This window comes from Pantherophis guttatus, chromosome 5 (assembly GCF_059756535.1).
Source record: "Pantherophis guttatus breed Tessera chromosome 5, ASM5975653v1, whole genome shotgun sequence".
Classification (NCBI taxonomy): domain Eukaryota; kingdom Metazoa; phylum Chordata; class Lepidosauria; order Squamata; family Colubridae; genus Pantherophis; species Pantherophis guttatus.
Window position 1 is genome coordinate 74,586,204 of NC_142067.1, and position 23,775 is coordinate 74,609,978.

Genomic DNA, 23,775 nt, shown 5'->3' on the forward strand with positions numbered 1-23,775 from the left:
GGGAATCCCGATCGAGAAAGGGCCGCAACTGGCGAATCAGGCGAACCTGATAAAAGGTCCCCCTGGTAACAGCCGTCAGATGTTCCTCCAAAGACAGCTGCCTATCCAGGAGGACTCCCAGATTGCGAGCCCTTTCAGTGGGGGCCAAAGACTCGCCTCCAATAGTCAGTGATGGAGTCAACTGACTATATCGGGATGCCGGGAGCCACAGCCACTCAGTCTTGGAAGGGTTGAGCCTGAGCCTGTTCCTCCCCATCCAGATCCGCACAGCCTCCAGGCACTGGGACATCACTTCAAGGGCATCGTTGGGGTGGCCTGGGGTGGAGATGTACAGCTGGATGTCATCAGCGTACTGATGGTATCTCACCCCAAAGCCATGGATGATCTCACCCAGCGGCTTCACATAAATGTTGAACAGAAGGGGCGAGAGGACCGATCCCTGCGGCACTCCACAAATTTGTGGAGTGGGAGTGTGTTGAGTGGGAGGGGCAGATATGGCGGGAGCAGGGGGCTGCATCATGTGGTGGGGGCACGCACTCCCTATCTTCGAGCGGTGGCGCGCCCCGGTCCCCATAGCCCTTCTCGTATCCCAGGCTGTTCAGACTCTCAGGGCCGGAGCCTTTGGCTGCTGTCGTGCAATGCCAGGTCCGTGGTAAATAAAGCCCCCCTCATTTGCGATCTTATTCAGGAGGGGGGAGCGGACCTGGCAGGTATTACGGAGACCTGGTTGGGCCATGAGGGGGGGGTTCCCCTCGTGGATATGTGCCCACCAGGTTTCCGAGCATTCCATCAGCCGAGAGCTCAGGGCAGGGGTGGGGGGGTGGCGGTTATTATAAAGGAAAGTCTTGATCCGAGGGAAACCACTGTTCCACAGATAGCCGGATGTGAGTCCCTTTTTGTGAGATGGGGTCGTGGAGTACAGATGGGCTTGTTGATCACGTACCTGGCTCCCTGCCGCGTGGCAACGGCCCTGCTCGAGCTGCTCAACGTCATAGCTGAGGTGGCGGTTGGTACCCCCAGACTTCTAGTCATGGGGGATTTCAACCTGCCATCTGTCGGCGAAACGTCTGAGGTGGCTCGGGAGTTCATGGCTTCCATGACGGCCATGGACCTTACTCAGTTAATTCATGACCCCACTCACATGGGTGGACACACTCTGGACTTAGTTTTTGTCTCTGGTCAGTGGTCGAGTGGCCTTGATACAGGGGATATAGTCATCGAACCCTTGTCATGGTCTGACCACTCGCTCCTTCGACTGGACTTTCTAACCGCTGCACCCCGCCGCAGGGAGGCGGGACCGACCAGGTGGTTCCGCCCCAGGCGCCTGATGGACCCTGATAGGTTCCAGATGGAGCTTGGGCCATTTCCTGAGACTCTGGCTCACGACTCGGCTGAGGACCTGGTGGCCGCCTGGGATAGTGCGGCTGCCGGGGCCTTGGACCGTGTCGTGCCTTTGCGGCCTCTGACCCGGCACCGAACTCACCTAGCTCCTTGGTTCTCCGAGGAGCTTAGGGAGATGAAGCGCCGGAAAAGACGCCTGGAGAGTAGTTGGAGGACCAGCCGCTCCGAATCCGACCGAACACTGGTGAGGTCTCATATTAAGACCTACCTAGTGGCAATAAAAGCGGCAAAATCTAGCTATTTTGCCACTCTTATCGCGTCATCAGATAATCGCACGGCCGCCCTGTTTAGGGTGACCCGCTCCCTCCTCCATCTGGAAGCGCGGGATGACCCCTTGCAGGGCCGAGCTGAGGACTTTGTGCAGTATCTGTATGACAAAATCGCTCAGATTCGGGAAGGGCTGGCCTCTGACTGGGTATGTCCGGACGGGATGACTGAGGCAGGTCTTGAGAGTGTTATCTGGGGTGAGTTCGATCCTGTGGCTCCCGAGGACATGGACAGGGTCCTGGGACGGCTGAACGCGACCACATGTTTATTGGACCCGTGTCCCTCCTGGTTGGTACTGGCTTCCCGGGAGGTGACACGAGGCTGGCTCCAGAAGATTGTTAACGCTTCTTTGAGTGAGGGGGTCCTGCCGGCCGCTTTGAAAGAAGCGGTTGTGAGGCCCCTCCTCAAGAAGCCCTCTCTGGATCCGGCTGTTTTGGCTAACTATCGTCCAGTCTCCAACCTTCGCTTTGTTGCGAAGGTTGTTGAGAGTGTGGTAGCGCAACAGCTTCCCCGGTACCTGGATGAAACTGTCTATCTGGACCCGCTCCAGTCCGGCTTCCAGCCTGGGCACAGCACGGAAACGGCATTGGTCGCGTTGGTGGATGATCTCTGGAGGGCTTGGGATAGGGGTTGCTCCTCTATCCTGGTCCTGTTAGACCTCTCAGCGGCTTTTGATACCATCGACCATGGTATCATGTTGCACCGGTTAGCGGGGTTGGGGGTGGGGGGCACCGTTCTGCGGTGGTTCTCCTCCTACCTCTCTGACCGGTTGCAATCTGTGTTGACGGGGGGGCAGCGGTCGACCCCGAGGCACCTTGCTTGTGGGGTGCCACAAGGGTCGGTCCTCTCGCCCCTTCTGTTCAACATTTATGTAAAGCTGCTGGGTGAGATCATCCGTGGCTTCGGGGTGGAGTTCCATCAGTACGCTGATGACACCCAGCTGTACATCTCCACCCCAGGCCACCCCAACGATGCCCTTGAAGTGATGTCCCAGTGCCTGGAGGCCGTGCGGGCCTGGATGGGGAGAAACAGTCTCCGACTCAACCCCTCCAAGACCGAGTGGCTGTGGCTTCCAGCGTCCCGATATAGCCAGCTGACACCATCGCTGGCTATTGGGGGCGAATCACTCGCCCCCACGGAGAGGGCTCGCAACTTGGGCGTCCTCCTGGATGCACGGCTGTCTCTAGAAGACCATTTGACGGCCGTGGCCAGGGGGGCTTTTTATCAGGTTCGCCTGATATGCCAGTTGCGCCCCTTTCTAGATCGGAACTCTCTACGCACAGTCACTCAGGCACTAGTCACTTCCCGCCTGGACTACTGCAACGCTCTCTACATGGGGCTCCCCCTGGGGTGCACCCGGAGGCTCCAGCTGGTCCAGAACGCGGCCGCGCGGGGGATTATGGGGGCGACGAGGCGCTCCCATGTGACACCTCTCCTGCGCGAGCTGCACTGGCTCCCGGTGGTCTTCCGGGTGCGCTTCAAGGTGTTGGTGACCACCTTTAAAGCGCTCCATGGCTTAGGGCCGGGGTACTTACGAGACCGCCTACTGCCACCAATAGCCTCCCACCGGCCAGTACGCTCGCACAGAGTGGGCCTCCTCAGGGTGCCGTCCGCCAGACAATGTCGGCTGGCGACCCCCAGGGGGAGAGCCTTCTCTGTGACGGCGCCCATCCTCTGGAATAACCTTCCCCCAGAGTTACGTATAATAACAGACCTCCGGATTTTTCGTCGGGCCCTGAAAACTTATTTATTTCAACTAGCTGGGCTGGCTTGAGCTAAATTTTAAATTGATTTTAAATTGGGTTGTTTTAATTTACGGCCAGAATATTTAATTATTTTAATACTGTTTTTTAAATTTTGTATGCTTTGTTTTTACTTAGGCTGTGCACCGCCCTGAGTCCTATTTGGAGAAGGGCGGTATAGAAATTTAAACAAATAAATAAATAAATAAATAAATAAATAAATAAATGAGAGGCCTCGAGGTCGACCTCTGCCCCCCTGCCAACACAAACTGCGACCGGTCGGAGAGAAAGGAGGAGAACCACTGCAACACAGTGCCTCCCACCCGCAACTCTTCCAGCCGGTGCAGCATGATACCATGGTCGATGGTATCAAAAGCCACATGACATGGCATGGCAAACATGACATGGCATGGCAAACATGACATGGCATGACAAACAACATGATGTTAACAATATTAACAGCATAATATTTAGGCAAGACATGCCCTTGACAAATGCTTGCTAATAATTCTGGTGATTATGGCATTTTTTCCAAGATACTTCTAAAACTTACAAACATCACTAGAAATTTCCTAGCAATCACTGTATGACTAACAAAGACGATAAACGGTCTTGAGGCTAAACCATACCATGAACAGTTAAGGGTTGTCTTGCCTAATGAAGGGAATGATTAGGGAGAAATGATAACTGTCTTCCAGTACTTGGGGGTAGTCACAGAGATGAAGGGTCAACTTATTCTCCATAGCACTTAAGGACTCCTGCCTTGAGCAGGGGATTGAACTATAAAATATAAGTAAAATATTTCTTGTTTACAAGAAAATACTTCCTTAAAATACTTTCCTTATACATGACTTAAATGTGAAATGTTTTCTCAGTATCCTACTTATTGTAAATGCTCCCAAGGTGATTGTGTTGCATAGGACAGTTGTCCACTTTAAGAGAGAATCAGCTATACTTAAATAATCCCAGAAAGAGTAAGTAGCTAAACTGCAAACATCATAAGGTGTACAGAAAGGACTCCAGGAAAAACAAAGTTCAGTCTATTTGTTTTTTATTCCACAATAAAGATACTAAGGCAGCTTGCAAATAAGAGTTTGTAAAGTTTCTCTCTATACAATAATTTGGGCTATTTGGACCAATGTGGGAGAGATGACAATTTAGCAAGTTTGCATCCAGTTTTGATTGCCACAATATAAAAGAGATGTTGAGACTCTAGAAAGAGTACAAAGAAGAGCAAGATGATTAGGGAAACTAGAGGCTGAAACATATGAAGAACATTGCTTGGATATGTCTAATTCAATGAAAAGAAGGACTGGGTGACATGATAGCAGTGTTCCAATATCTAAGGGGTTGCTACAGAGAAAAGGGGATCAACTTATTCTCCAATGCAGCTGAAGGCAGAACTAGAAGCAATGGATGAAAACTAATCAAGGAGAGAACCAACCTAGAACTAAGGAAAAATTTCCTGACAGTTAGAACAATTAACCAGTGGAACTGTTTGCCTTCAGAAGTTGCAGGTGCTCCCTTGCTGCTGTTATCACATGAAACATTAAGTATATTGATTCTTTGCTATAATTTATTTTTATGATTCCTAGTAGAGAAACCCAATTCTCACATAGCTTCAGCAGGCACCAAAATTAGTGTGATTACATGATGTGTTTTGAAATAGTTGTCGGGAATTAGTGAACACTGGTGTGCTATCTTTGACAGATGTGCCATAGGCTCATCAAAACTGTCCAAGATACCTGGGGCACTACACTTAGCTTTAATTTTTCTTAAAATGAAGAATTCCAGAATTACACGTTCATTGTCTTCTAATATTCTAAGTTCTTTAAGCTTCACATCTAAATCTTACAAATCAAGGACAGTTGATCCTTTGGCGGACGGGCAATAGAAAACACCAACAACCATATTATTTTAATTCAGTTACTTGCTAGAACAATACCAAATGTATTGTGATTATCTTATACACTATGTGCACAATTATTAGGCAAGTAAGTATTTTGACCATATCATTTTTATGCATATTTTCCACCTCCAAGCTGTATAAACTTAAATGATTAGTGGATATAAGCATATCAGGTGATGGGTATTTGTGTAATGAGGGAGGGTGTGGCCTAAGGAGATCAACACCCCATATCAAGGTGAGCATAATCATTAGGCAGCTTCTTTTCCTCAGGCAAAATGGACCCAAAAAGATATTTAACTGACTTTGAAAAGTCAAAAACTGTACAAAGTCTTTCAGAGTGATGTAGCACTTTTGAAATTGCTAAGATATTGGGGCATGATCTCAGAGACATAGCCAAGGTAAGGAAGGCTGAAGCCGGCCACCGCTGAACAAGACACATGTTGAAATTGCAAGACTGGGTCAAGAAATATCTGAAGACAGATTTTTCATAAGTTTTATGGACTGATGAGATGATGGACCAGATGGATAGGCCCATGGCTGGATCAGTAACGGGCACAGAGCTCCACTTCGACTCAGATGCCAGCAAGGCAGAGGTGAGGTACTGGTATGGGCTGGTATTACTAGTTGGACCTTTTCGGGTTGAAGAGGGATTCAAAGTCAACTCCCAACCCTACTGCCAGTTTTTAGAAGACACTTTCTTCAAGCAGTGGTACAGGAAAAAGTGTGCATCTTTCAAGAAGACCATGATTTTTATGCAGGACAATGCTCCATCACATGCATTGAAGTACTCCACTCCACTCCACTCCAGTAAAGACCTTAAAGATGAAAGAATAATGACATGGCCTCCTTCCTCACCTGACCTAAATCCTATTGGGGCTTTCTTAAATGGGAGACTTACAGTGAAGGAAAACCAGGGGTGAAATGCTCCCGGTTCAGACCAGATCGCCTGATCCGGTAGCAATGGAGGTGGGTGGTTCGGAGAACCGGTAGCAAAAATACCTGCCCCCCCCCCAATTGCTCAGCTGAGCCGCACAATCATCAGAGGCTTTTTTAAATTATTTTTAAAAGCATTTTTCTACAACCTCTTTGGCCGAAAAAATGCTTTTAAAAGTAAAAAAAAGCCTCTGATGATCACGCAGCTCAGCTGGGATCATCAGAGGCTTTAAAAGCATTTTTTTTACAACCACTTCAGCCGAAGAGGTTGTAGAAAAAATGGTTTTAAAAGTAAAAAAAAAAAAAGTTGGCCAGGCCCACTCAGTCATATTACCCCACCACCACCAAGCCACGCCCACAGAACTGGTAGTAACAAATTTTACATTTCACCACTGAGGAAAACAGTACAACCTCTCTGAACAGTGTCTGAGAGACTGTGGTTGCTGCTGCACAAAAGTTGATTGTCAACAGATCAAGAAACTGACAGACTCCATGAATGGAAGGCTTATGACTGTTATTGAAAAGAAGGGTGGCTATATTGGTCACTGACTTTTTTTTAAATGTCAGAAATTTTTATTTGTACATTTTGAGTTGTTTGTATATTATTCTCACTTTAACAGATGCAAATAAACGACTGAGATGGGCACATTTTTGTTTTTTATTTAGATACACACTAATAGCTGCCCAATAATTGTGCACACATTGATATTTTCCTGAGAAAGCCAAAACCTCACTTTTACTTTCTTACATTTTCAGGTTTGCAGTTTCATAACATTTTGGATTGAAAAAGGGCACTGTAGTTGTTCAATGATAACATTAATCCTCCAAAATACAACTTGCCTAATAATTGTGCACACAATGTAGTGTTTTCTTTGAGCCTGATAGTCAACAGGAATGTAGGCTGGCATAAATTGTGCTTCTCTCTGCCAATCTGCATTCTGCCTCAAAAACTAGGCCAGCAAATGCTGCTTTTATTATTTTAATGTGGGACAAGTTAAGTAAAAGCATTAATGGATTCCCTTGCTTTGTTTCCTCACCCACAGGAAAAACCTGTTGTACTGTTCCCAGGCATCTGGCTCCACTGGGAACAGACAGTTAAACTCTAGCAAACAGGTTTTCATACAGATCAAGTTTATTTTCGGGTATCCTCAAACAAAGACTTATAGTCAAGGTGAGATTCATCCATATATTCATAATCTGTCCCATTTCCTAGTGTAAAAGGACGGTAGATCTGTCCCCCTGTTCAGAAAGCATGTTTCACTCCTCTGTAGCAATTTGTAATGGCCGAGGCTTTGTTCTACACCCAGGCAGAGAGCCTCAGTGGCCAATCAGACACACAGATGTGGTCACATGTTATGGACTACATTTCCCATAATGCAATCTCTGTCTACATCTCACACAATGCAATCTCTTAAGGAGACAGCTCTTAATTCTTAAAGTAACTACCCTGTTTCCCCCAAAATAAGACATCCCCTGATAATAAGCCCAATTGGGCTTTTGAGTGCATGGCAATAAGGCCAAGTGCTTATTTCAGGGTTCAAAAAAATATAAGACAGGGTCTTATTTTCGGGGAAACACAGTAGTTTACTACCTAAACAGCACACTCTCCGCCTGGAATTATAAAATCCCACTATTAATTAACACATTAACTGAGATAAACAAGGCATAGCATAAATGTAAATTTAACTATCTAATTGACTAAAGTAAACAAAGTTATATCATCAAACAATGCAAACAATGAGGTAGACACAAAGCATCCAGAGCTTGAGGTTCAATCTTTGAGTTCTTTAAATTCTGTCTTCCTTCGAAGCAGTTCCAGGTTGGTGACTGGCCTGGTGTAGAGCTGCTTGGTAGAAGTCAGGGGGGGCCTGTAGCCGGTCGACACAAACCGGTCCTAAGATGGCCCATCCAAGTTCTGTCTTGAGGGCAAATGGAGAGCCTGCTGGGCCTTTGACCACTGCCTGGTGAGGAAAGGCTTCGGGGGGGTCCAACAGGAGCAAGATTTCGGTTTCAGGGTGTAGGGCAGGAAAGAGATTAGCAATGTGTCTCAGGTGAGGTATATTGCTTGCTACCTCTGGCGTCGCAATCTGACTGCAATTATCTGGCAAAGCGTCCCATTCTAGCAGTGGCGGCAATGTGAATTTAGCACTCCCATCTATTGATTCTATGCAGAATCCAGTGACTTTCCTCCCCACCGTGTGCTGTAACCCAGTGCATGTTGATATTGTGAAGTGCGTTTCTTCGGTTTGGATGTCAAAGTGGTCGAAGAAAGCTGACCTGGATAACGATTGATTGCTCTGCATGTCCACTATCACATACATCTTCACGGCTTCTTCTGGGCATCCAGCTGGATAGATTTTAGCTAGGCAGATCTGGTGGCATGAGCGAGGAGATGGTGAGTCAGTGCATACTGATGTGCAGTTGACACTCATTGTCGTATCTGGGTGCCCTTCATTGCTGTGCTGGGACTCATTAGTTGGAGGGGGGTAGGAGTCGATCGTGGAGTAGGAGTCGGCCGTGGTGTGGGCTCATAGTCTGGATGCAGGGCGGTTGAGTGCTGGTTGCTTTGGCACAGGTAACAATGCACCTTTGCCGTGCAATCTTTGGCCATGTGCTCCTTAGATTCACAGCACTTGAAGCAAACTCTGTAGTCTCTGATCAAATCCTTTCTTCCTTTCTTTTTTTTTAAAATAATTTTTATTAAACAGTTTGTCTTTAAAAACAACACAAAAAAAATCACACATATATAAAAACAAAACATGTCGAAACATAACATATTGAACATTACATAACATTAATGGTAATTTTACAGCATTTCGTATCAAGTTACATACTTTGCTTTTGTAGTTCTCTATTCTATCATTTCTATTTACTACTCAATAGTAGAATTACTCCGCATTACTCCGAAATATATATATATACACATTATAATATTCATTTGTTCTTATCTACACATTTATATTCATTTATATTTATGTCTCTTTGTTTAATGTTGTTCAGTTACTTTAAGTTTCATCAATATTAAGTTAAACATTTCTTGTTCTGATTTCTATTTTCGAGTCAACTTTACATTTTATTCCATATTTCATAATAGTCTGAATCCTCTCTCCCTTTTAACTCCATAGTCATTTTATCCATCTCTGCGCATTCTAGAATTTTCCTAATTACAGTTTCATCTGATGGTATATTTTTTTGTTTCCAATTTTTTGTGAATGTGATTCTTGCTGCAGTAAGTATGTGCAATATAATGTATTGAAGGTTTTTATTCATTTTCAGGTCCAGTATTCCTAATAAAAACAATTCAGGTTTCAAATCTTATTTTTTGCTTTGTAATTTCTTCCAACCATTTTTGAATTTGACACCAATACTTCCTTGTGATGGGGCACGTCCACCACATATGGTAGAATGTTCCAGATTTATAGTTACATCTCCAACAATTAGGTGATAAATTGGGATACATCTTGGCCAATCTCGCTGGTGGCAATTGCCACCTATAAAACATTTTATAGGTATTTTCTTTCATTATCTTTATAAGTAACTGCTGTTATGAGTTTGTAGTTCCTTTCCCATAGTTTGTCCCACTGCTCTAATTCTATGCTGTGGCCGAAATTCCTTCCCCAACTAATCATTGTTTCTTTTACAACTTCCTCCTCCATTTTATGTCTTAGTAGAAATTTATATAATTTTGTAATAATTTTTCCTTCTGTTCCCAATAAAATTTTATCCAACTCCAATTGTTTTTCATATATGCTGAATTGTTCTTGATCTTTTTTTAGTCTTGTTTTGATTTGTAGGTAGGGCCACCATTCTATATTTATTCCTTGTGTTTTCAATGTTTGCACTGATTTTAATTCTTTCTCATCTAAAATTTCTAAGTATCTTACCATTTTACTGAGGTCAATATACAATATTTGGGTATATACAATATATACAATATATATTGTACAATATACAATATTTGGGTGTGACATTGCTTCCATTGTCGATAGCCAACTTGGGATTTTCATATAATGGTGTTTTTTAATCTTTACCCAGACATTGTATAGAGAATTCCTTATTATATGCCTCTGAAAATATGAATGTGTTTTATTTTTACCTTCCCATAGAAACCCATGCCAACCTAGTTGGAGATCATGCCCTTCTAATGCTAATATTCTTTTGTTTTTAAGTTGAATCCAATCTCTTAACCATGTCAGCACTGCTGCCTGGTAGTAGAACTCCCCGTCTGGGAGACCGAAACCCCCATGGTTCCTGCTATCCTGTAACATCTTAAATTTAATGCGAGTTTTTTTACCTGCCCATATAAATTTAGATATTATTTTGTTTATATGTTCAAAAAAATTCTTTTCTAATCTTACCGGTATCGTTTGAAAAAGGTATAGCAATTTGGGTAATATGTTCATTTTAATTGTTGAAATTCTGCCAGTTAGTGATATCTGTAATTTGTTCCAATTTTCCAAATCTTTTTGTATTTGTTTTATCAGTGTATTATAATTATCCTCTTTTATCGTACTACATTTTGCTGACAGCCATATTCCCAGGTATTTAATTTTTTTTTGCTCTTAAAATTCCCATTTTCTCCTCTAGTTCTTCATCTTGTCTTTTGGTTAAATTTTTGGTTATTATTTTAGTTTTCTCTTTATTTATTTTGAGCCCTGCCACTTTGCCAAATTGGTTTATATCCTGTAATAGTATTAATCCAGTCTCTAAGGGTTCTTCTATAATAAATGCCAAGTCGTCAGTGAAGGCTTGTACTTTATATTCTTTTCCTCTAATTTTTAATCCTTTGATTTCCTGATTCTGTCTAATTTGTTGCAACAGTGTTTCTATTGAAAAAATAAATAACAGAGGGGATAGGGGGCATCCCTGTCTAATTCCTTTTGTTATACTGAAGCCTTCTGTTATTTCTCCATTTTCCTCCTCGCTGCTCAGACACTCCTCAACAGAACATGGGTACTGCTCACTCCTATTTGCATGGCTGGGTGTCAATCATATCCCTCTGGAGCTGGATACGCCCTCCTTCCTGCTCCTTCCCCAGTCTTTTCACTCAGCCATTTGCAAAGAGCATTCGGGTGTCTATTCTCTGTAATTCATTTGATTATTAACATTTATTTTTGTGAAATTTTCCTTTAAAATACTTTTTATTTGTGTCTGAGAGTACTGCGCTTTGCCTGCCTTCACTTTGGTGAGGCTTGCAGGCTCGTAACGGCGGTTCGGGGCTCCGGCCGCGTTAGCGGCTTGACTTTGCTGGCGGTTTATTCGATTCTTGTTTTCCCGCCATTTGCCGCTATTTAGATTGCCGAGGGACTGCGGAGCTTTACATCGATCGCAGATCCTCTCGACTTCAGTCCCTGCCGGCTGGCAAACTCTTTGGCTGAATTACATTTGTTTTTGACTGATTTGATTGCAGCTTCGGTCCAGCCGTAGGCGCTTTGTTTCGCTTGGCTTGAGACTCATTTGTGGATTCCCTCACAGGCCGCCATTTTGTGACTGACGGCCGCCTGCTGATTTTAGCTGCTCTGTTGTCGCCGCGACCTGGGCTTTGGTTTCCAGGGTCGTTGGCTTGTTGGCAGGTGTGGACGCTGTCCAGACTCTATCTGCATTTACCACCCATCTGGAGAGAGGTGCCTGATGTTGTTCAGGGAAGTACTTACCTTTTATTTATATTAAAAAAAAAACAAAACCCGAATAATTACTGTTGACTAATTACACCTTGAAGGAAATTTTATCCCTGTATATATTTTTGTGGGAATTTCTTTAAAAAGAAAAAAGAAAAGAAAGAAAAAAATTATTAATTTTAATTTCATTGATATTTGATTCTTAATACTTATTTGGATTTGTTGACGGGTTGGTCTTATGGATGATATGGAGGCAGTTGCCCTTTCCTCAGACCTTGACAGGAGTCCTTCTCCTTCTCCAGTACCTTCCCCTAAACAGGTCAAGGGGAAGAAGTCTAAAACTTCCAAACCTGCAAAATCCTGCAGGTCTTCCAAGTCAGATAAGGATGCCCAACGTAGGCACAATGCCCTAGAAAAACAATTTGCTAAGGCAAAACAACAGGCTCACTCGCTTACTTGTCATGAGCCAGTGGATGAGGTTGTAGGCCATGAGGAGTCTTGTGACCCAAGGGTCTCCCATAATGTGGGTATCATCTCTAGTGACTTGTGCGAGGATTGCCCATCCACTTCCCAGGGGTTACCATCGGTTCAGACTAACCAGACCGGTGTTAGAGCTAGGTCAAGGTCGTCTAGTGCTGCTAGCCACTTGTCTCAGGCTTCTAGGTCTGCCCCTGAAGCTACCTTCACTCCCACTGCAGCCGGCCTCCGCCCTGAAGCGGGTCCTGCCTTTGTTCAGCCTGTGGATTTTCAATCACTATTTACTCAGGCTATGTCTCATATTTTTCAAGTGGGGTTACAGCAGACCACTGGTGTTTTTCCGACTCCAGTTTGTGTTCCTGCTACTTCATGTCATATGCAGCCTCCTTGTGGACAACAACATTCTGCTTCTTATGGTCACGTGGGTGAACCTGCCCGGGAGGATGATTTCCTGGAAGACTTTGAGATGTCCGGTGACGAGGAGGAGGTTCAGGACAAGCCAGCCTTCCCAGGGTTGTTTAAGCCTTCCTTGTTTCGTTCTCTTCTACGCAAAGCGAAAGCTGCCACTAATATGGATACCGACAAAAATCAGGGTTCTGCCTCTGTTCCACCTGGCCCTAGCAGTGATTTGTTTAATCTGCCTCAACCTGACTATGACTTTGTTCCGTGTCCTGACCTTTTCTGCCAGGTCATTCAGAAGCCATGGGACCACCCCGCCTCACTTTCTGGCCCAAATTCATTTGATCGGAAACTTTACGCTTCGGCTCCTGTGCTGGATGCCCTTCTGCAGTTGCCTACGATTGATGATCCGGTGGCTAGTCTTACGTCCTCCTCCATTCTGGAGGTGAAGCAGGGGATGGCCTCAAGTTTGAGGATAAACGGGCCGAAATGGCCTTTCGTAAGACGCACCAGGCAGCGGCATGGGCCATCCGTGCCGCTACTTCTTCATCATTTTTCAACCGGGCATCGCTGGTGTGGTTGCGTCAATTGAGGGACAGGCTTCCACCTGAAGACGCGCGTTTGCAGCAAGACCTGGCTAAACTGATCGCAGCGGCTGAATATTCGGCTGACGCGTCCTTGGACGCTGCTAAATTTGCATCTCGTGCCTTGGCTTCAACAGTTTCTTCAAGACGTCTGTTGTGGCTCCGTAACTGGAGAGCTGACGCTAAGTCCAAGTGGCATCTAACTGCGGCTCCTTACAAAGGGCCTGCCTTGTTTGGCCCGTCCCTGGATTCCGTACTGGTCGAGAACCGGGATAAGAAGAAGGTGCTGCCCACATCATTCCGACGCCAAGATAGGCATTACGTGCCTTATAACCGGCAGCCTTTTCGTCAGCAGCAAGGCGCTGGCAGCGCCTCTTATCACAGATCATCTCAGTTCCAGTACCAGCCAGCTTCAGATCGGGCGTCCTTTCATGACCGCGGTTGCCGACAAGCCAACTTCAGACGCCCTTTCAGGTCTTCTTCTGCCCGCTATGCCAGGCGCGGTAAGTGATTCACCGTCCCTGGTGCCGATTGGTGGGAAACTCTAGGCCTTTTCCCACCTGTGGCCGCTTACCACCTCGGATGCCTGGATTGTCCAAACTGTCACCAACGGTCTATGTTTGGAATTCACTACCATACCACAGGACTTTTACGTTCATTGCCCTTGGCCGGCCCAACCGGACAAGCGACTTCTACTATCTCTCGAGATTCAATGTCTGTTGCAGATACAAGCCATAGAACATGTTCCATCGAACCAGCTCCGAACCGGCTTTTATTCAACGCTATTCCTGGTACCGAAGAGCTCGGGAGATTGGAGAGGCATTTTGAATCTACGACGTCTCAATCAACACATATTATACCGTCGGTTCAAAATGCATTCTCTCAAATCATTGCTCGGCTGCATCCGGCGGGGAGATCTAATGCAATCTGTGGATCTCAAGGAAGCATACCTGCACGTTCCCATTCACCAGTTGCACAGAAAGTACCTCAGGTTTGCGTTTGGAGACCACCATTTTCAGTATCGGGCTATGCCATTTGGCCTTTCGTCCGCCCCGAGGACTTTTACAAAGTTGCTGGCAGCGGTGGCGGCGTCGCTCAGAGAGGTTCCTGTCCGTCTGGCATGCTACCTCGACGACATTTTGATCCTGTCATCTTCAACCGAACTGGCAATTCGAGACCGGGAGTTGGTAGTTCAGACTCTTCAGGACCACGGGTTCACTTTGAATCTCACCAAAAGTCATCTCTCCCCCACGACTCGTATTCTGCACCTCGGAGCAACAATAGATTCGAGTCAGTGTGTGGTCCTCCTGTCCCCCGACAGACGAGCCAGCATTCAGCAACTTGTGTCTCACATCCTGCTAAACCGGACTGTCCCATTACTGATGCTTTCCCAGCTCCTGGGAAAACTAATATCGTGCATAGACATTGTCCCTTGGGCACGTTTCCATCTTCGTCGCCTACAATGGTTCCTGCTTCCTTTCCAGAAGCAAGGTCGAGCGGAATCTCTCTTCAAAGTGACAGTACCAGCTCCAGTTGGCTTTCCCTGCGGTGGTGGCTGTCTCCGGCTCTCAGCAGGGGCTCTCCCTTTCTGGAACCGAATCAGATAGTTTTAACCACGGATGCGAGTCTGCGGGGCTGGGGGGCCCATCTCAACTCCCAGTTAGCCCAGGGTGTCTGGTCGTCAACAGAAAAACTGCACAATATAAATTGGCTAGAACTCAGAGCGGTCAGGTTCGCTCTTCTACACTTCAAACATCTTGTGTATCGCCAAGACCTTTTGATCCTAATGGACAATGTGGCCACCAAGGCCCATATCAACAAGCAGGGGGGGACCCGCTCTTGGACTCTAATGCAGGAGGCGGAGAGGCTTCTGTTGTGGGCGGAGCTCCATCTCTTATCGATAAGAGCCGAACACATTTCTGGGACTGTGAATCGGGAAGCAGATTGGCTCAGCAGAGACCAGATAGATCACGCTGAGTGGCGGTTGGACCCCGGCTTGTTCCAGGATCTGTCGAGGAGGTTTGGCCTGCCAGTAGTGGACATGTTTGCGACAGCCCTCAACACTCAATTACCGAGATTCTATTCCCGTTACCCGTCGCCAGCTGCGGAGGGCCTGGACGGTCTTCGGAGTCCATGGCCCCGGGGACTCCTTTATGCCTTCCCCCTCCCTGCCTATCATTTCCAAAGTGATTCGGAAGGTAATTCAAGAGCAGGCGAATCTACTGCTGGTGGCGCTGTATTGGCCTCGTCGAGAGTGGTTCGCAGACCTCAAGAACCTGTCTGTCGAACCACCATGGAGGCTTCCACCCAACAAGGTCGTCTTGACTCAAGGTGCTATATGCCATCCGGAGCCAGAATGGCTCCGATTAGCCGTGTGGCATTTGAGCGCATAAAGCTGTTCAAGGACCATTTATCGGAAGATGTCATTTCTATCATTCAGGCTGCCAGGCGACCATCGACAGTTCACATTTATGACGCTTCGTGGACTGCCTTTGCGAGATGGTGCAGTGTTCATCACGTTGACCCCACGACTGCGGCTGTTCCGGACATTCTGCGATTCCTGCATGCGGGGTTTTCTAAAGGACTAGCTCCGGCAACTCTTCGCCGTCAGGTGGCGGCTCTGGCCACTGTCTTGTCTGGAGATAGTCAAGTTCCCTTGTCTCAGGATCCCAGAATCTGTTCCTTTCTCCAAGGGGTCACCAACCTGCGGCCCCCGCCGATTCATCGCTACCCTACATGGGACCTTACATTAGTATTGCAGGTCTTGACTGCACCACCGTTCGAACCTGTAGCTTCGATCAGCCTGCACTATTTGTCCTTGAAGATGGCATTTTTGTTGGCAATTACTTCGGCTCGCAGAGTGTCCAAGATTGCGGCCTTGTCTATGAGAAGTGATCTCTGTATCTTCTATCCCGACCGGGTGGTTTTGCGACTTGACCCGGCATTTATCCCAAAAGTGAACACACGCTTTCATCGGGCCCAAGAAATCATCTTGCCAAATTTCTGCCCGGACCCTCGCCATCCTTCTGAGAGACGCTGGCATACCTTGGATGTGCGAAGGGCATTGAGACGATATCTTAAGAGGACTGCCTCTTTCCGCAGGACTGAGGCATTGTTGGTGTCATTTCTCCCCTCTTCCTTGGGTCAGAAGGTATCTTCAGCAACAGTAGGCAGGTGGCTCAAAGCCTGTATCTCTAGGGCATATGAGTTGCGGGGGGCTCCTGTCCCGGGAGGTATCCTGCCCCATTCTACTCGTAGTGCCGCAACATCGGCGGCTTGGGTGACCCAGGCATCTGTAGATGATATTTGCCGGATGGCAACCTGGTCCTCTCTTTCTTCTTTTGTAAGTCACTATCGTTTAGATAGGTTTGCCTCTGCAGATGCTGCCTTTGGCAGAAGGGTTTTACAGTCTGTAATCTCTCCCCAAGGCCAGGTTTCGGCTTAGTTCCCTCCCTCTTTCTTGAACTTGGGTATGTCCCATGTTGAGGAGTGTCTGAGCAGCGAGGAGGAAAATGGACGTTGCTTACCTGAACGTCCCTTTTGTCCTCGCTGCGAAGACACTCCGTCCCTCCCTTATCTTCGCCGGGTCTGGCCTTGGAGGGGGTCTTTTTTCTTATTTCCCTCTGTAGCTGTTCTGTTCCTGTCCTGCAATCTGGTGATTTTCCTTCGTATCCGTCCTGATGCCCTTGGGCCAAGATGTCTTCGTGAAAAGACTGGGGAAGGAGCAGGAAGCGTATCCAGCTCCAGAGGGATATGATTGACACCCAGCCATGCAAATAGGAGTGAGCAGTACCCATGTTCTGTTGAGGAGTGTCTTCGCAGCGAGGACAAAAGGGACGTTCAGGTAAGCAACGTCCATTTAATAGTATTTTTGCTTTCTGGTTTGAGTATATTGCTTTAATTGTTCTAATAAATTTCTTACCAAAATTCATTACTCCTAGTTGGTTAATTAAAAAATCCCAATTTAAATTGTCAAATATTTTTTGTGCGTCGAGGAATATCAAAGCTGCCTGTTTCTCTGGATGTATTTCGTAATATTCTAGTGTATTCATTATCGTTCTTATATTATTCTTTATGTATCTGGTGGGTAGGAATCCATTCTAGTCTGGTTGTATGATTTCGTTTAGTATATGTTTCATCCTTTCTGCCATTATTGTCATGAATATCTTATAATCAGCATTCAGCAGCAAGATTGCCCTATAATTTTGGATTTTTTTCTTTTCCACATTGTCTTTGGAAATTAAGGTTATCAGTGCCTCCATCCAAGATTTTGGTATCATTGCTCGCTCTAGTACTTCGTTATATATTTGTAATATTAAATTCTCCAGTGGTCTTTGTAATTCTTCGTAAAAGTCCACTGGGATTCCATCTGGGCCCGGTGTTTTATTGCTTTTTTGTTTTTGGATTGCCGTTTTTAGTTCTAACATCATTATTTTTCTGTCTAATGTAAAAGATATTTACAGCAGAGAAACCTCCCAACACTACCAGAAAACAAATCCTTTCTTTCATCCAGAGGCTTCTGGCGGAATCCTCTGCACCTATTCAGAGTGTGCGAGGTCTTGTGGAGTGGACATAATAGATTTCCATTTGTTGTCAGAGGTTTATGTTGAACTCTCTTCAAAGGTTCCTCATCTGAGTTCCTTGTGGGCAAGGTGCCGACCTGCGTTTTACACACAGGCACAGAGGTTTTCCCTTTTGCAATATGCTCTAGGCTCTTGGTCAGATGGGAGTTATGGGAGTTATGGCTGGTTCTTTTGGTAGCTCGGAACCATTTCTCTCTAATGCCAAAGCTACCAAACAGTGTATAGCTCTGTTTGGTAGTCAACAAATTCTTCAAGAAGAGCAAAAAGTGGGGTGGAGGTTTCCAGAGTTCATTGCCCTATAAGCAGCAGCTAGTTGGACCCATTCTACACATAGCTCCTGTGGCAGTTTTTGGATGATAGGCTTTTGCATCATGTACTGGTCTAGGCAGGTAAGTCCTGGCAATTTGGGGACCTCTTGTGTTGTCCTCGATTGTGAGAGGAGAACAGAGAATTTCCACAGCATGTGGGGATCTCTGCTGCTGATGTCCGGGAAGTTGTTGATGCAAGCCAAGAGCGAGGACTCCGTTAATGTAGATACGCCATACTGTCAGTCGAGCATTCTCCAAGCTCGCTTAAGGGCAGTGACCGGGCTCTCTAGATGGGCTGTGTAGACATCACTTACTATTTCTGCAGAGTCTGGTCCCAGCCATGCCAACATATGCTTGAGCTCTTCAGCCGGCCGCAACCCTTCATCGTGAATGGTACTTGTGAAAATGAGCTTCCATAGCAAGTAGTCTTTTCCTGGATTGTCTGAGAATTTCTGCACACCACTAGCTGCCAAATCCAACTTTCCCCATCAGGGTGACCGATCTACGTTTCTTCTTGTAGAGTCTCTCCAGGCTTCAGAATCATTGTATGACCTATGCTCCAAGAAGGTGATAGGGGCATGTGCCAAAGACGCATGGTGTTTTCCTGTAGAGTACTTCATAAGGAAGTTATCTTTCCATGCTACAGAAAGGGTCGTATATCATGCTGACAGGCAGGCTGACGGTGCTCATTGGACCGTGCTACCTCATTCGAGAGGCCTTGAAGGTCTGGCAGGAACTCCTTAGCCTCAGCATTGAGGTTGTGTATCGCGGCTGCTTGAGTACCTGCCTGCTGAGGAGCCTTCACTGCTACTGATGGAGTACTCCGGTGTCTTGGTTATTTGGGGTAGGTTGTCCACTTCCTAGGGAGGAGTCTCGTGGTTCGAGTCATACGATATCAGCTGTATGGGTAGTTTGTAGACCCGGTGGTTGAAGTTCTCCTCCTTGTCCCTGTTGTATGGAGTTCTGGCCATCCACATAAGCCCTGACACGCTCATATGAGTTCTCCTTCTCCATCAGTCCAGTATTGAAATTGAGTGAAGCATGGTTAGCTTCCGCCTGTAAAGCTTCAGCCCATGCTACCTTTCTCTTTGTCTCCCATTCGTACTTCAAATAGTCAAGTCTGGCCTGAACTTTGGCCATTTCCTCCCTTTGTCTGGCCTGAACTCTGGCCATTTCTTCTTTCTGCAATTGCTCTTCCTTTGCCATGCTCAAGGTTGCCTTGGCTGCCACAGCTTCAACTCGTGCCTTTGCAGCTTCGGTGGCTAGACTTCCTGCCATCAAGGTCCGAGACCTCTGGCTACAACGAGAAGATGCTTTTGAAGAATGGTAGGAATCTGGGTGGAAGCTTGCTGTGAGACGCTGCTACCCGTCTGAGAACGGGATGACTTGTAAAGGGGGCCCATGTGTGAATGATGGGATAGCATATGTGAACAATGGGTTGCTATGGACTCGGCCTTCTTGTTTGTCATGTTTTTGGAAGAATGAGCGGCAGATGTGTGTGAGCATTGGGGTGAGGAGGCTTTCTCAGAAGAGTGAGCAGCAGTCTCATGTGGCCTCTGGAGTGGTGCATGCGAATGATGGGATACCTTGCATTTGGCCTTCTCACTCATTTCCACCTGAAGATCAGCATGAGGCTGAAGATCGGCATGGGGGAAGTCTTTCCTGTTTGAAAGGAAGTTCTTGTACTGTTTCTATAACTTTTGGATGTGTTGTATGTCCTTTTTGCGCTCTGGATCTTCTAACTTCGATTGGATGTGGATGAGTTGGCATTCACAATCTTTCCATTGTCGGTACAGCAAATCCATATTATTATCCATAGAGTGGATGCACCTGGGGAAGAGCCCTTCTCTGGGTGTATCATGTAGAAGTATCAATTTCTCCCAGGATTTGGTATGGTTTCAATATTACTTATCCCATTCATCCTCCAGATTCGCTCACATGGCATCGATGAGCTTTCTATGCTGCCTCAGATCACAAGTTTTCTGAGGTGCTGCTGCCTCCTTTGAAATGTGGACATCAAAATTGGGGTTTGTATCGAGGTTAGGTGGGGGGAGGATCGGCATTCCTGGTGAATCAGATGTTTCCGCCATGATTGGACAAGACTCCATGACATCAGATTCTTCATTCATGTCAAGATTAGGTGGGAGGAACAGTTCTGCTGACACATTGGATGCCTCAGCCATGACTGAGAAGACTCAGGGGATTTTCTGGATACTTTAGGACCACTAGAGTGTGTTGCAAATTTTAAGTGATGTTGTTGTAGTTTGCTTTTTGACCACTAGGATGCATTGCAAACTTTTGGAGACGTCATTGCAGCTTGTGTTTTGACCACTGTGGTACATTGCAAACTTTTGGAGACGTCATTGTAGTTCGCTTTTGACCACTGGGGTGCATTGCAAACTTTAGGACACATCGTTGCAATTCGCTTTTTGACCACTGGGGTGCATTGCAAACTTTCATTGCAGTTCGCTTTTTGACCACTGGGATGCCTTGCAAACTTTAGGAGACAGCGTTGCAGTTTGCTTTTTGACCACTGGGGTGCGTTGCAAACTTTTGGAGACATAGTTGTAGTTTGCTTTTTGACACTGGGGTGCATTGCAAACTTTCATTGCAGTTTGCTTTTTGACCACTAGATTGTATTGCTTGCGTGCAGTGTGGTTGATGCAGTACACCTTTTGGCCACTAGGGTGTGTTGCTTGCGTGCTTTAACTCTGGTTTGTAGTTTGCAGATGAGCCACCAGAGAGCGCTGCAAGCCAACTAATGCTTGGACTAAACAGGTTGTTAGCTTCCCCTTTTCTAGGATTTTGTCACGTGTTTGCGTCTGTTTCTGATTCCTAAGGAAATTCCCGAGATTGGAATACAGTTTGGACTATGAATACTATGCAAAAACTCTGTAAGGGAGTGCTTTTTCAATTATTTTTTCAAACAAGAGTTAAAAGCAGCTTTCTTGACTTTCATTAGCTAGCTTTCTACTTGAGCTCTCTGTTACAAAACACAGGCCTTTGCAACTTACTTTTCAAATGCCGATTGAGCTGGCTAGGCTGGAAGAGCAGCTTGTATCATGCAAATTCTATCTCCATGGAAACCACTCGTAGCCATGAGAGTCGACTTGCTTTGTGCAAAAAATAAGGCTTTTTTAACTGCCTAGGTAAGTTTCTCAGAAAACAGACACACAAAATCTTTGCAAAGGAGATTCAAACATGCAGTTCCTGGGGTCCCTTTTTGGCACGGCAATCTTCTTTGATTTTAATTTTTTAAGTGTTCAGAATCTTCAAATCATTTCAAAGTCAAGAGCATCTTTCCATCTTTTTAGTAAAGTGCATGTCAAGCATGCCTCCTTCAAAACCCAAGAAAGGAAACCCCTAACTCCATATTTGTAGAGAAGAGGTACTTTTATTGAGATTGAAATGATAGCAATGAAAGAAAAGCAAGATCTGAAGCAAAAGGCACGAAAGTTACATATTGAAAGTATCCCCAAATCCCTCCCCCAAGGATCCAGGGTAAATGTCAAATTCCCAAACCAATTGGTATAATGTGGGCCGCATCTTCAGATGTTTTCACCCATCTGGTATTCCAGGACGGTTGACCTTGACCGGGTATAAAAAGTCCATACACTTGCGCAGTAGCTCATGGGAGCAATCCTCCCTTTTTGTTCACACAGGACATCTCTCTCCAGCTCACATTCCCCCACCCAAATACCAGTCTTTCCCCCCGCCCCGTTACTATGGCAGCCGATAGCAAGCAAGCAACATAGAGGCTGACTGTGCAATTCTGTCTACATTTATGATGGTAAGAATTATACATAGCATATCATTTATGTAATCAAGTAACATACATATTTCTATATCAAATTTTGTAAAGAATTATGTAAAATCAATCTCATATGACCAGTATATGAGAGTTTGTCATAGTTAAAGTATCAGGCTAGAAACCAGGAGACCATGAATTGTAGTCCTGCTTTTGGCACAAAGCCTGCTGGGTGATTGTGAGCCTCTCTCTCTCTCTCTCTCAGCCCTAGGAAGTAGGCAATGGTAAACCATTTCTGAAAAATCTTGCCAAGAAAATTGCAGGGTCTTGTCCAGGCATTATTCAAGAATCAGATAAGATTGAATGAAAGGGAAAGAAATAGTAAATAAAAAGTAATTCAGGTGTCATTCTTAGACAACCGAAGGGACTTCAGTACTAATTTCCACTTACGGTCTTCTTAGTAGAGTATTTAGATTATTGTTCAATTTCATCTTCGTGTCAGGTTTCCGATGGATACCCTAATTAATTCATGAGACTCGAGCCAAGTTTCAAAAGACATCCAGTTATTTATTATGAGTAACACTTCGGCAAATACCAAAGTGGAGTCAGCTCTGCCCCATGTAATTTATGTCCCAACTATGACCCTGTTTCCCCCCTCCTCCCAGGATGTGTCATAAATCACATTCTCCAACGGAGCACTTTCACAGGCTGTAGAGAACATGCCTCTCTGGCTGGGTCTGGTAACCTAGGCTGCAGCCTTGAGAAAGGTATGCGTGGAATGTGCTTCTGTTTGCTGCCATGTTGCTCCGTCAGTTTTCTCCCCTCCTGCCTATGCAACTCAAGAGCAGGCCAGGAATGCTTTACGAGTTGACACTTTGACAGTTTTTTATTTCCTGAAACAACATTCCAATCATAAACTTGGCATCAAACATATCTATTAATGCATATTTTTTTCCTATTTAGAGAAATAATTTAGTCCAACTCGGTTCTGCTATAAAATAATTTAAAGAGATAAAATTATACTCACAATATCTAGAATATATATGCAAATTTTCTGTCATTTTTTGAGGGTCTGCCTCTGCAATAATTAGACACTGAATTTATGATATTAACATTTCTTATTTTATGGCACCAGAGTCAAAGTTAGGTAAGATATGCAGATTTCTTGCAATCATATTAGGTATTAATTTATTCTTCCCAGAATCATTGGCCTCTTGACCAAATATTTTTTCTTAGAGAGTATCCATATTTCATTAACTAATTCTGTCCCCCAAATTAAATTATGCAAGAATTCCTTTCTCTGTCAAAAATCACTTCCCTGAAATTATTTTGAAAATTTAGTGAAATAAATTTTTTGAAATAAGTTATGAAAATAAATTGCATAATAAGTCAATTACTGATAAGCATTTGTCATTATAGAGTTGATTATTCTGAACTATGAAGTAAATTCTCCAGAGTCACTGTTATCAAACAATAAATTATTGGTTTATTATTACTTTACAGAGCTTCTAGGACGGTTCAGTCAGAATCAATCCTGAGCCAGGTACAATTCCCACTACTATAATTCAGATTAAGAAGGATAAAAAAAAAATATGTAACTCCATAAAATCACAAGTATGGACAATCAACTAATCTAAACACTATCCCTTTGAAATGGGATCAATCATACCACTTCAGCCTCAGGCCCTTTCAGTATAGACTTTCTAAATGCCAAAAGTGAAGTTAAATGCTCTTCAAGGATGACTATCCTTGATGTAAAGTGTTTTTCACTAACCCAAATGAGAGGAGACAAAGGCATCAAGCACT

General features: G+C 45.2%; 2 protein-coding genes across 4 annotated transcripts in view; both read left to right on the top strand.

Annotated features, from left to right (window-relative positions):
- The window catches only part of PCYT1B (phosphate cytidylyltransferase 1B, choline), a 97,452-nt gene that overhangs the window by 69,462 nt on the left and 4,215 nt on the right, over window positions 1-23,775 (top strand). The gene's annotated exons all lie outside the window — the stretch shown is intronic.
- Window positions 868-13,841, top strand: LOC148113465 (uncharacterized). Its single transcript, XM_087895639.1, has 4 exons — window positions 868-2,875; window positions 11,548-11,675; window positions 12,237-13,245; window positions 13,374-13,841. Exons 1-4 carry the CDS (start codon window positions 923-925, stop codon window positions 13,839-13,841), a joined length of 3,558 nt encoding a protein of 1,185 aa, XP_087751765.1. The 5' UTR covers window positions 868-922.

Excerpts from the sequence above, each read along its gene's own strand:
- LOC148113465 (XM_087895639.1), top strand. The coding sequence starts at position 923 with ATGGGCTTGTTGATCACGTACCTGGCTCCCTGCCGCGTGGCAACGGCC. Across the intron at positions 2,876-11,547 it reads AAGACCATTTGACGGCCGTG|ATTGCCGAGGGACTGCGGAG; the intron begins GCCAGGGGGGCT and ends GCCGCTATTTAG. Across the intron at positions 13,246-13,373 it reads ACGGGCCGAAATGGCCTTTC|CAAGACCTGGCTAAACTGAT; the intron begins GTAAGACGCACC and ends GCGCGTTTGCAG.